This window comes from Panulirus ornatus, chromosome 13 (assembly GCF_036320965.1).
Source record: "Panulirus ornatus isolate Po-2019 chromosome 13, ASM3632096v1, whole genome shotgun sequence".
Taxonomy (NCBI): Eukaryota; Metazoa; Arthropoda; class Malacostraca; order Decapoda; family Palinuridae; genus Panulirus; species Panulirus ornatus.
The window spans coordinates 59,004,483-59,018,385 of NC_092236.1; the positions used below are offsets into that span (position 1 = coordinate 59,004,483).

The 13,903-nt window shown below is 47.3% G+C and overlaps 1 protein-coding gene across 12 annotated transcripts in view; it reads right to left on the bottom strand.

The window, feature by feature from the left end:
- step (cytohesin steppke) overlaps positions 1–13,903 on the bottom strand; it is a 369,634-nt gene that overhangs the window by 10,364 nt on the left and 345,367 nt on the right. For all 12 annotated transcript variants that reach the window (XM_071669042.1, XM_071669043.1, XM_071669044.1 and 9 more), the window contains one exon: positions 9,082–9,146. In XM_071669042.1, coding sequence (XP_071525143.1) covers positions 9,082–9,146 — 65 coding nt within the window. The remainder of the gene's footprint in view (positions 1–9,081; positions 9,147–13,903) is intronic.

Consider the following 13,903-nt stretch of genomic DNA (forward strand, 5'->3'; position numbering starts at 1 on the left):
TAAATATTCACATATTTGGTTTAATTTCTATGATTTAAATTTAAAGTAATGTTGGCACTCATACAAATTCGTTTTTATGTAATTGGGAAGATAATAATTCTAAACAAACTGACTAACATTAGAAGCTTAATAAAAAAAAATAATCTTATTACCGAAGAATGAATATGCTAACTGAAACACAACTGTATCATGTTCGATCTAATGTAGGTCAGTTGGAACTGGATGACATCATCATATACAGCATATTCTTTACTTCAGAACATACGTATTAAAGGTTTATCAGGGGATGGAGATGCCTGTTCGACTGCCTCTAATATTCATACTGTAAACAGACGTGAAGGATAATCTTAGACCAGACACTAAACCCAACCTGCTTAAGTGGTACGCTAGTGAAAGGATTATAGTATGGCTTTCCATGGGCCAAGGTGCGGTTCATCGTTATTCTGTTCCTTTCCGTAAACTGTACCCGACAAGACGTCATTTTAACATCCAAAATATTAATTATCAAACTCAAAAGTAGATAAGCAGCAACCCTGTCTAATTCAGCGCCTAACATTACGGTCACAATCTCTATAAACTGCGCAACGTCGGACATGAATAAAATTATATAATGCAACTCCGGATAAGACGTCAGGCCGGCTCCAGTGTGTGTAAGAGTTCATGGGAAATAGTGGCGTTGAGGTTGGCAGGGCACCACTGGTCTGACTGGCCCAACTGCTGCTGACTCATGGGTCTACATTCACTGCCCCCAAAATCACACTCAGGGACCTTCCCACACAAACCTACTGGTAACTTAAAGTTTGGCGATGGCTCGTACGTAAAAATTCAAATGAGCGAATAAAAAGTATTACCTACTTTATGGCTTGTTTAACAGATACTCATTTCTGAGACGACTAACAATTGTGGTTAAAATTTATGAATACTGAAATACATTTTTCCCAATGACAAATCACGACAACGAAGGTTGAAATTACTTCTGGGATCAGAACCCCTGAAACTGACGCGACTAAAAAAAAAAAAAAAAAAAAAAAAATAAAAATTCAAGGGTTTAATCAACTTGTAAAATAACTGCTATATATACACGCGCAATGTAGCCACTAGTGAGAATACTACAGTTGCCTACTACCGGGGAAATTTATAGTTAACCCAATGAAATCGGGTTGTCAAGATGTAACAATTTATATTATGAGAATGTGCATAGTGGAGTCTGACAAGGAACCTGTGATATTTTTGCCCTACCGCTCGCAGAATGAGCAAGGCTCATGAGGCAGCCGCTGACAGCAACACGCAAAGTGATCACATTTTGGATTAGGGTTACATGACCACTTCATACTTGCCCTAAGCTACTACTGTGAACCCCGCGTACGTGCCAAATTATGACGCCATTTCTCACCGTGCTTGTACCCTTAACTAAACATTTTTATTTTCATCTAAGGTAATTTCGCGATGGAAAATTAACTCTGTACTTTCAGGTGAAATAATATATACATTTAACGTTACCATTGCTTCTGATAAGGCTTCCTTGCGTAACGAGTAGAGTGGCGTACATGTATTTATACAGAGATCACGTTACCGTGGCTGCCGACAACAAATCGTATCAGGTTCGCGATCGTAATGCGTAACAAATCCCTCAAAACTCGATCTACAGTTTAAAAAATTACATAACGTGGTTCTCTCTACTCTCGGCGGTTTCCTAAAAATGTGTCGGGCGGTTATAGGACTATACAACACGGTCAAATCAGGTGGTGGTACTTTTATCCAAATGAAGGATGAGGCTTCGAGAATATAAGACCGAGAACCACACCCTATAGTATAACTTTCCTCAGCCAGTGATGAATAGCAACGCCCAGGTCTCGGCGGAAAATTTTCCCTACTTTACGCTGAGTTCTTAGGTTCATCATAAGAAATAAGAAAAACAAACAGTTAATCTACAAGCTTTACATAAACAGCTTATCTCTGCAAATACAAGAAGCTAAGAGAAAATGAAGCCTACAAAACAGAGTGGTCTATATATCTGTAAGAACGGAGGGTGTCGCTTCGGAGCAATACATTATGGCCTCTCCAATACCGGATATTGGAAGTGGCAGGTGCAAGACCTCGACGGGACAAGGCAGAAGGATGTATGCGTAGACATGTGGGCCGCAGAATGTGTTTGTGGGTGAGGGCAACTGTACTTCGTCATAACAGAGCATTACAATGCCTGATTTGATGAATTCCTGTACCATGGGCGGATCAAGGACAAGGTGTACTGTTGCAGCTGCCAGGAAGCCTCAGCTAAAACTTCTTTAATGAGATTTGAAGGTGCACCCAAACAGTAAAATTTGGCGGTTTACAAAATTTAAGTCGAGGTGACTATATATTCCACACAGGACACAAACAGGAACTAAGGCTGTCAAAAATCAAACCTACATTTCTGGAGAGAATAGTAATAATGTGTCTCAATCACAAAATATGGAAAAAAAAAATCCAGTGGAAAAACGATCCCACGAAGCGCTGGGCGAGTCCTCTTATTACCGCTCCGTCTCACGATGTGGGTAAATGATATTCATTAGTTCCCGGGCGCTACAGGTAGGTTCTCACACAACACCCAAGTCTTCCCGAGCCGCACATGTATTACCTACCGCCTCTCCATTATGGTCAAGGCTCGACGGGGGTTAACAGAGCCTTGAAGAATGAGTGCCGATAGCTACGGCACTGAGTGATGATGGCCTCGACCTTCAATCACTTGCCCAGTCCATGTAAACTTCCATTATTATGTAATTTGTAACATAACCATCGACGTTCTGTCCCTGAACTTTTTTCCATCACGCTGTAACCTTCTTCGTCACCCACAAGATGGGCAGGAGTGCACAGGGCATCTGCCGCTCCGACAGCAAAGAATCGCAATCACCGGCGTCTCCATCATCAGCTACACCTAACGTACGGTCTTCAGGTAGAGGATTAAAGAAAGTTTCTACTTGAACACGAAGGTACGAACCCTCGAGTATGATTGATGGAGTGGCCTTTGACCTGACAATTAAGGATCAGGTCAAAGGGCAGGTCATCCTAACCAAAGGTCGTACCATTATGGAAAAGCGTTAAACAGATTTCCTCCATTGGTATCTTCACGTTTTACAGTCATAATGAGAACAACTCTTTTCAGCGGAAGAAATGCGAAGCTCAGGCAATTTCTGAGTGTACCTCCTACAACATCAACTATCGAGACATTTCGGTGTATATTTTCAAAAACAATCGGCCATAAGTGACCCAACCTGTCTCCCATCTGACGATAGGCAAGGTCATCATGGGTCAACAAGCATTTACACGCTACTGCCACCACTTCATCATCACCAGCACATTTTTTCCCCTGAGAGAGAAGCGAGTAAGCCCATCTACACCCAGCCATACAACCAAAAAAGCTTGGGGCGATAACCTGCTGACACCCTGTCATCTCCCGAAGCCTCTCCACCACGTACCCCTGTTCATCACCAGACAGATATAAGAACACTTATACCTACCACTGTGAACCTCATAAACAATCCAAGAACAAGTGCATAGCTAGGCAAGAGGACAGCTCAGTTTTCTGTTAGGCTATGTGGTATGCACACTACTGTGATACTGTAACTATTCATCATTTAATCTTCCACTAAATGTACTATGTGTCAATCATTGTATTTACACTAAACATTCCTGTATATACATCTGCCACCCTGACTATCGAGATGTACCTCACTCGCATGCTCACCGAAAGTGCGGAAATACCCAGCCCACCTTGATCTTCAGCTCTTTTATGAATCGTTAACAAGTTACTAACTACCACGGTCTCCCAATTCTTTAATATCTGTAACGCCTCAACTGTGTATTCTCAGCCGAATGGATACACAATCCAATAAATCGTTATTCTTTTTATTCATAATGCTAGAAAAACTTAAAAGTTAAAAGTCTGGTGTAAACATTAAAACTACTTCGTTACAAGCTAAATATAAATCGCTAAAAGTGGACGATAACCCACGACCCCCATTTTAATCTAATCAAAGTCGTAAGAAGTCCTTGTGGGTGATGCTGGCCTTGTGGCACAAGCGTTGGAGGTTCTGCACTCAGCAGTCTGGTTGCTGGTGTGCACTGGTTGCGGGTCATTGCGTAAGATGGCGGGGTGGTGGCCTGCTGAACCTCGGTGCCCCCAGGTACTGCTCCTCTGTTTCTACGGAAATGTTTTCATTCAATGGAATCACATGACTAATATGTAAACGCAATGAGAAGTCTTCTCAAGTCACGATCGCTGAGCCAGAATAACTAACACGGGGGTTATGAAAGTTGTTGAAAGATATGAATCTGGGATAAGCTCAGTTGGCTCAATTTTTGTCATTCTCAACTGCCAATTTACTCTCCTTCGCCACGTTCCTCCTCTCAGCGGTGACCCACGAGAACACAGGTCACACGAGGTTTCTGTCGGGCATCAGTACCGGCCGGGTCATTATAACACTGGATATTACCGCCTCCAGCGACTCCTCAGTCCATGGGCGAGGAATACAGGCGAGGCCAGGGGGGGAATACCCGGGGAGTTGAGCAAGACGCGGAATGTTCCACGTCTCACTTCTGGTGGTAAGGTCGCCGGGGTTTCCCAACACATTCTCTTTCTGGAACCGCTTCGCACTAACGGCCTCTCCACATGAAGCGCTTCTTCATCACGGCCAACAAAGACATCAATGTCTTAATACGCTTTTAAAAACCTGGTTTGTTTTCATATCATTAATGTTACTGCTTAAAGTCCATGGGGTCTAATTAACCGTTCCTTCCCCCCATTCCTCTCGTCCCTCCACCATGAGGACGGAGGGGTGATCCTTGTGGGTATCGGCCTGGGATATTTGATTCTGCATGGTCAGGTCAGAGGCCAAGTCATCATCATACCCTGGAGTGTACCGTCGTGCTCAAGGGGTTATCGGAGACCAAGTCCCAAATACGACGAAAAGAAACCCGTGTTGGTCCAGTACCCAGGGTGTGCAGGGCAGGTGTGGTGAAGTCTTTATCATTACTAACCCACCGCACACAACGGAGCCAGCCACACGACCAAGATAAGGTCATTCGCTAATGCTTCCAACACAAAATCTCGGGCTTTCTACAAAACTCCCTCCTATGCCTCCAACGTATCCTCTTGTGCCTCCAACATGACCTTCTGTGGTTTACTCCACCACGACCTGTGACTGTCTCCGACATGGCCTTCTGTGGTTGCTTCTGTCTCTACCATGATTCCCTCAACATGACTTCCTGAAACTGCCTCCAACACGCCCTCCAGCAACTCTTCCTCCAACATGACCTCCTGTGACAACCTCCAACACACCTCCCGCCCTGACACGTCCTCACCTCGGGTGGTGGGTGGGTTAAACCCGCCCCTCAGGTGCCGCCCACCAGCGCCACACGTTTCCCTTCGACAAAGACAAATATTTAGGAGAAACATGACGTCCCGTGCACTGCCAGGGGCCGCGGCCGCTCGCCCAGCCCTCTGCCACAGGACACACAAGGTCACCGACAACACAACATTACACAACCACTGTCAGGATACCGTCCATAATTATTGAAGACTCGCAGGAAAAGCAGAGCGAGGGCTGGGAAGAAACATGACGTTGATCGTGCGTCAAAAGTACTATACCCTTGCAGCCTGATACTAGGGATAACGATGATGGATGGCTGAGTCATATGCAGTTGAAGGTAAGGCAAGGTAACGTAAGACACCAGTTCTAGTGTTTGAGGTCCTTCCAACAAAAAGTGTCACCCGCATCTCAACTTTCCTACTTATTTATCAACATTAACTCATCCCAATTTCCATTGGGTGGACGACAGTCTAACATCAAGGTTGCCTAGCGCGCAATTACATAGCTGTGCATGAGGTCAAACAGAAACAGACCAATGTCCTAACACGCAAGCATCATCATCATCGAGAGCGGCAGAAGGTAAGTCATGGAGCGATTTGGTGGTGTCAGACGGTCCATTATTCGCTGCAGACTAGTCCACTAAAGACCGTGATGGCCGGCCGGCCATCTGGCTTTACACCTGCGCTGGTCAGGACTCACAGACAACACGGACTAATATTACGCTGATGGAGACAAAGTGGACCCGTCAGTTGAGTACACACACGTGGTAATAGCGGGGCGCCTCGGTGAAGACTAGAGGCCCGCGAGGCGTGTGCGGAAGACTCTGGCGAGGCGGAGGCTTTAGATGAAGAAAAAACAGGGTCGGTCTGTCTTATGCACAGCAAAGACAACCACTAATAGGGCTGATAAGCAGTGGGGTTGCAGGAGATATGAAGACGTGGTGAGGAGTGGAAGTGTGGTACAGTCATGGCCAGGACCAGCAGCAGCAACAACAAGTTGCAAGGTCCCAGCCTCAGGCATGCCACAAGCAAGGACCACTTACTCCTGTCGACCTGCAGCGTCTAGCTAACTCCTTCCCGGCGCCACTTCTATTACCACACAGTCTAGAAGGTCAACTTAAACAAACCTTGCTACACCGCCACTTTCCTCTAAGCGCTGCTTACACACACACAAAAAAAAAAAAAAAATCAAGATACTTTCATGTTAAATTCTAAGACGTGCTGACACCAGGCATGGGGAACGAAAGAGCATTTTCTACTGGTACATCGTACATTAGCCCAACAAGGAGACGGACTGGAGGTGTGTGAAGTGGAGGAGACAGACAGACACCACGGCCTCCTTCCCACCTCCCTCCAGCAAGAACACCTGACCACAAGCACAGCTGACTCACGTACACACAATGATAATCTAAGCTAATGTTCTTACACGATTCCAGGAAGTCTGCAATCTTCGGCGTAATACATTTCTAATCTGTGAAGCTCATCGCTAAAAGAGCCACATCATATTCCGACAATCATTGCGGCAGTAATTATATCAACGATGTTTAAAAAGAAGCTACCAGGGCCCATTTTCCAACCAGTGCCTTGACCGCAACAGATCCAAAGTAAGACATTCGAAGCAGCACTCCGCACAGCACGATTCTCTTGTTAATATCTAAACTGGATCTATATCAACTTGAGCCAGACATTAGCTCTTATCCTGATCAACCCAGACGAAGTCAGTGCCACCTCACGAAGCAAACACAATGAAAAACATAGAGAGGAAGAGACACAGGGCCAAACATACTATGGTACCAAGAGCAGAGGAAAGATTACCAAGGTTTCGAACCACTAAAACAGGAGGTAGCGAACCAAGGAAGGTACAGCACAGAAGGGAGGGCAAGCGAGCAGCACCTCACCACAAGACGAGGCAACCAACATTCACTCCTCTAAGAACCACTGAACCACAGCAATTGACAGTAACTGCCCGCGAAAAGAAAACTACGAGTATCATGTGGCATGCAAGCAGTCCGGCCAATCAAAATTCTACCGCCTGAGTTGCAGAATCCTCTCCGATACACTTGGGGTCCTGAATGCGAGAGGCAATGACGGCGATAACCGTCCGCGTCCGAACATAAGAACTGGTGAATGGGGCGATGGAGTCCTGAGTCAGGGGGACAACGGTGTGACCAGATAAAAAAGAAAACTTACACCAAATTGATCCACACAAGCTGACTGGTGAGTGATCACTCACTCACTACCCCTCACTCTCTCAACACCAGAGCTACACTCAGCATCCTCTCAATCTTGTAGATGCGGGCAGGAGGAGGAGGGGGTCGGGTTGGTCGTCCACCCGCACACCGTCCTCACACCACGGCTACATGAGGCTGGTTTTCGCTCGTGGGGTGGGGGGGGCACACTCACTCACTCAGATGCGGAGCATCACCTCACAACTCACACAAGTGATGATCACATTCTACCCCAAACCTCTGGGAAACCTCGCAAGTACCCCCCCCCCCCTCCCTCCTCGCCGCCTTACAACCAACCCCTTAGGGGGAAGAGGGGTTTAAGTAGGGTGGATAGGTGTCCAGTGGGGTTGTGTATAGTGTGGGATCACGACCACCACCAGGTTAACAGTCCAGGAAAGTAAACAGGAGCGATACTAGGCTTCCTGGTCGTCCACTGGTATAGCCATGGCTCGTCCCTCGTAACAGGTGTTCGCTTGTGGGTCGTACTTAGTCATTTCCTTGTGAAGTCGCGCTAGGTGTTTCCTCACGAGGCGTGGATGGTACCAGCTGTACCCCTCGTGAGCCGCGAGTCGTACCAGCTGTACCCTCGCCAGCCATGGATCGTACCACCTCCTCCCATGTGAGTAAGGAGGTCGTGTCAGCTGTTCGCGCGCGAGTCGTCAGGACGCTCGTCACTCCTCAAACCATTCAAGTTAACCCCCCCCCCCCCACCACACGCACACACACACACACACCAGCAGACTACTACATCACTAACTTACCTTACCAATCCCCACGACAATGCCCTGTTTTTTGTTTTTTTTTCACTGAACAACTTTTACGTATCTACATAAAGTGTAAGTAATGTATATAGGATCACACACACAGCCCAAAAATTTTCACAAAATCATTCAAATTCAAGTTAAACTGAACTAAGTGCAGGTTACAAGTTTCGGGCTGCATAATATATATATATATATATATATATATATATATATATATATATATATATATATATATATATATATATATATATATGAATGATATCTGTAGTGCAATGTTCTTAGAAAAATGGGGTATCTTAAAAACTATAACATCCTTAAAAAAAAGTGTGAAATCTTTAAAAAGTAGTCATTCATGTGGAATTATGACATTCTTAAGAAGTGCGTCATCTTCAAAATGTGTGTGTCATCCTTCAAAAAGTGTGTCATCCTTAAATATGTCGACTTTAAAAAAGTATCATCCTTAAATGTATTTCAGCCTTAAGAAAGTATCATCCTTAAATGGCTTTCAACCTTAAATATGTCGACCTCAATAAAGACGTATCATCCTCGAATGTATGTCAACCTTGAAAAAGTGTGTCATCCTTGAAATGTCTGCTGACCTTGGAAAAAGTATGTCATCGTAAGTGTGCTTTGCCCGGAGAAAGAATCTCGCCCCTGAGGGAACATGTGGCCTCCGGGGAAAAAAGCCTCCCCCCCCCCTCATTGGGACACATGTCCCACCCCTGGGACAGTTGACACTTACCTGTCTTCCCCCGTGTCCAACGCCTCCATCTCCGCTGTGACCTCGGCCATCTCATCTTTGAGGGTCTGTAAGGCAGAGAGAAAAAATGTCCCATTAGTCATACTTCCAATTTATACATTAATATCTAACTGTTTATATACCGACAAGATTTACCAAGTGGGTTTACCTTAAGCTATCACTAAATGTGGCGGTCCACTTACGATATATGTCGCACGGGATAAGAAATGTGGATCACAAGAAAGAAAAAAAAAATGTTGAATGTCAAGTGGTCACTCACACTCAGCGTACGTGATGTAAGAAGCAACACACCGTTAGCGAAAACGTACTTACATGTACGTGATCTTATGACTTACACAATACAAAGGAACTCAAACACCAACACACCGCTGGACCCTGCAAGGCGCCCGCTGTATCTGCTGGAGAATGGCAATACCCTCAGTCGGATACGTGGCTAATACGAAGATAATTTATCTAAGGTCACATCGTGCACACCGAAACGAAATCAATCAAATATCGAGAGGGAAGTGAACGTGGTCAGGAGAAAAACTGTGTCGATCCGTTAGTGTTGTGACGTAAGACGCAGTCAGGGAAGGCTAGCTGGCTGGCTGGCTGGCAAGTGTGGGGCGACGTCCCTGCATCATGCAGGACGAGCACCTTGCTCCTCCTCCTCCTCCTGCTGTAAGAGAGGTAAACTTGGACCCTCCTGCCGGAACACCGCCGCCACCACGACCACCGCTGCCTCCGGCGATAATAACCCACACAAAACACTTGTATAAACGCATAACTGCACGTTACTCCCTCCTCCTCCTCCTCCCCCAGCACACACGAAGTTTAAAGTCGGGGGGACTGGGTCATACATGCCGCAAGACCGTGGGGGTAAATGAAGGAGGACACTCAGATCGCCTGCTAACCTACCAGGCAGCCCTGCAGGTGTAGACCAAAGATGCAATTACCTCAAGATCCTACGTAGGCTCACCTCCACACCCACCACCAGGTATCATGATCCAATTCCCACACCCCTACATTTGTGAGCCACATTCACCACAAACGTCATGGGGCCCCATACCCAACCTCCCTGCACCTGACCAACAACGATACGTCTGTCACCTCAAGCTACAAATAGTGCGAGCGTCGACCTTACGCGCACCAGGCAACAACAAGACTCCAGTATTCCACCAATGCACCGTACTACAACCTCAGACGACGCAACAATTCACACAAGTTAACAGTCATCACCAGCGCAGCCGTCCGCGCAAACAGCAACACCCAAAACTCCAGTGATGCCAGATCGACGATGATGATCAAACGGCAGAAGTTGGATGGGTGGTCGAGGGCACGAGGACGAAACCCGGGATGCAGAACGAGGGCTCGTGGTAGGGGCGACACACACACACACAACGCGTGGCTGTAACACACCAACACTGAACCCACCACATAGAACACTGCTGTTCTCCTCGACGGCGACTTCATGTTTACTGGTAACTCCGAGTCCAGCGAGGTAACCCACACAAAACCCACCACACGTCACGTCAGACTCTTATCAGTTAAGATATAAACCCTCTAATTCCTCCACCATCTACCTCCACCGCCGAGGATTTTCCTTACCCGCTATACGATAGCCTTAGTTTCCATGACTCACTGTACTGCACGTTACCTCACGTTTCCCCGATTCGCTAGACGTTCTCCCAACTTTTACGGTCTTGCTAAACGCCGTTTCGTCTTTCCCTGCCTCGCTGTACGTTATCTCAACTTCTCGAACCCCTCAGTTCCTTTGTCAAATAAATCCTCATCACCACGTCAAGAGTCAACATTACAGCGGCAGCCATACACCGAAGCAAGACGGCCCACCGTTCTCGCCCGAACACTGACACGTAAACAATCTCCACAAACATCAATCTGACGGAGTTGTTTTTCTCTTGCTACCGTCGATAAGGCCGGGTTCCAAGTGTATTATGAAAGGTATTAAGAATGAGAATCTACTGGAGGGGGTGTTATGTAGGCGACCCGTCCACTGTTTACATAACAGTGATGATACTGACGAGGCCAGTCCTCCTCCTCCTCCTCCGCCGCATTCTCCAACACTATCGCCAACACCATCACCAATAGCGACCTAACACCATCACCAACACCCAGACCAACATCAGTACCGTTCAGTGCCGCTGTCATACGTCATATGGATCGTCAGAAAGAAGAAATCTCATACAAAATTGACCGTTCTAGAAACGGGGTGACCCACACCACCACATCATTGGCCAGGTACCAAAACCCAGCCATGTACAGGGAAAGCTGGTGTGTTACTCTCCTCTCCCACCTGACAAATACAGTGCTAACACTTACTCTTCCCTCCCTCAGTTTCAAAGCTCCCTCCCTCCCTTCCTCCCACTCTCACACCACCTCTCTCCCACTCTCCCAGCTGCTATCTTATCATCGGCTGGTCGAGTTCAGCCGTCGTGACGCCAGCCCGCTCAACACCAGCGTGAAACATTTACAAATATTGGCTCAGACCGGAAGCTGAGGCTACTCTGGTGAAATGTTTTGGTACAGTTGTTCTGGCTCGTCCAGACAACGACACAGCACGACCTGACCCTCAGCGAACGTCGGATGTGACCCTCAGCCGACACCAGGACTTGTCTACATACATCCGACACCATACGTAACTCACCATCCAGCACGAGACCTTGCTCTATATACCATACATAACTCATCCAGTGGCAGATCCATCCACCCTACATCAAACCTAACACATCCAACACTTCGGATAATCAACCGATTCATCCGTCACCAGGCGCCCCGTATAACCACCAACATCGGAGCCTGACTCGTCCAAACAGTTAGGCCTCCACACAGTAACCGGAAGTCCGTAAACCCGATATAGAAGTCCACCACACGGTGGTAAGTACGTCACTGGTACTGCCCACATGTGTACAACACTGTACACGATAAAAGTGCACACGCATGACACGTGAGACGGCAGGCACAGTGTATGAATGGCCGGCAGTGTTATCTTTGTGTTGTTAATAATCCAGTGTCACCCACAGATCACAGTAACCACCATGTGTGTGTGTGTGTGTGTGTGTGTGTGTGTGTGTGTGTGTGTGTGTGTGTGTGTGTGTGTGTGTGTGTGTGTGTGAACGATGAAAACTTGGATCTGGGGATTAAGACTTGAAGCGGGTGACGTCGGGTGTCCTTAAATCGAGTCAAGTTAGCCATCGCCAGCTGAGGTCCAGCAGGAAGGAGTACACCATGGTGTACTACCGGTGGCTAGTTTGCCATGGAGTACAGACCTAAAGAGCTCTCTGCCTGAGTGCATCGAACAAAGCATCTCTCTACACACGTTAGAATGTAAATGACAACGTGTGAAGTGGACACTGAAGTGGCTGTGTTTCTGGATTTTGCGATCGTGATGGCATAACTGTGAGGTCTGTAAATCTAGAGGCAAGCGTTGCACCACCACCACCACCACCACACCACCGAGGCAAATTTTGTACATTAACACTGTCGAACAACAGCTGAAACGCCGCGTCACTGCGAACAACGCGAAATACGTTGTGATGACTGAGAGTGTTTGAGGGGGGTCTGGCACGTCACTCTTACTGCTGCGTCCGTATGCCTGGTTGGGAAAACGGCGAAGGAACCACTAGAGAGGATTGCTGGATGGTTCCTGAAAGCATCTCAGCTTTCGAACTAGAATATGTGTAATGAATGATGCCATTCACTTACTGTTGGGCTACGGAACCAAAGGTCTCACTGAGGGAAGCAAGAAAGGGAAGCACATGAGACACATAATAGCTTCAGGAACTTGTACGCGCGTGTGGTTTTCACACACACACACACACACACACACACACACACACACACACACACACACGCAGAGTGAGAAGTAATCTACCTCTTTCTATCATATCCAAGGACCAAGAAGAATTTCCCAAGGTGTCACATGACCATTGTTCGAGGATCCTAAGTGGGTGAATAACCGCGTCTATTCCCAGCGGTGGAGGGCAGTACCATCACGGGCCCTGTACACCTCACACTCGCTTCTGACGAGACTGTTAATACCTCACACACACACACACACACACACACACACACACACACACACAAACACACACACACACACACACACACACACACACACACACACACACACACACTTCACGTAATAGTCGACTGGCAAGCCTCTGTATGTGTCCCAAAGACGCAGGACTCAACGGCCCTGAGCACATCACTGCCTCTACTGCTTTCCCCTCAGCATGCCACTGATTCACTGGATTTACATCCCCGCCAGACCAGCGGTGATGTGAGGTCACCTGTGCGTCACGAGAACGGAGGCGTGACTTCATTCTCCAGGACACAAAAGAACGTGGGAACCGTTCGCAGACGACGGGGGAGAATTTGTTGCCCCAGTAAATCGGACAGAATAGGATTTAAGACCATTTCTTTACGACCTGATTTAGAAGTATGAAGCTCAGATCTTCCCAGATGAAGCTGTATTGTTGTCGTTTGGTGTCGCAGGTCTTCCACCCCCCACGCCGTGGATCGGGGTGGGAGCAGAGCTGTTGTACTGTTCCTCTGACCAGTCAGGCTGTTGGAGGCCGCTGCCCGTAGACCAACGCAGCCACCATATCTTAACCAGGCGGAGTGATTCGACGTTGGTGTGAACCCCGGTTTGATCCGGGTCATCAACATCCCGGCTGGGGCGGTGTCTACAACCCCCCAGAGTCCAGACGACACAAGGAAACAACATCGAGTTATCACACTCGTACCCAGTACACAGGACTCAGAGCCGTGGGTTCACACTGCTCGTACAGAATCGCTGGTCTGA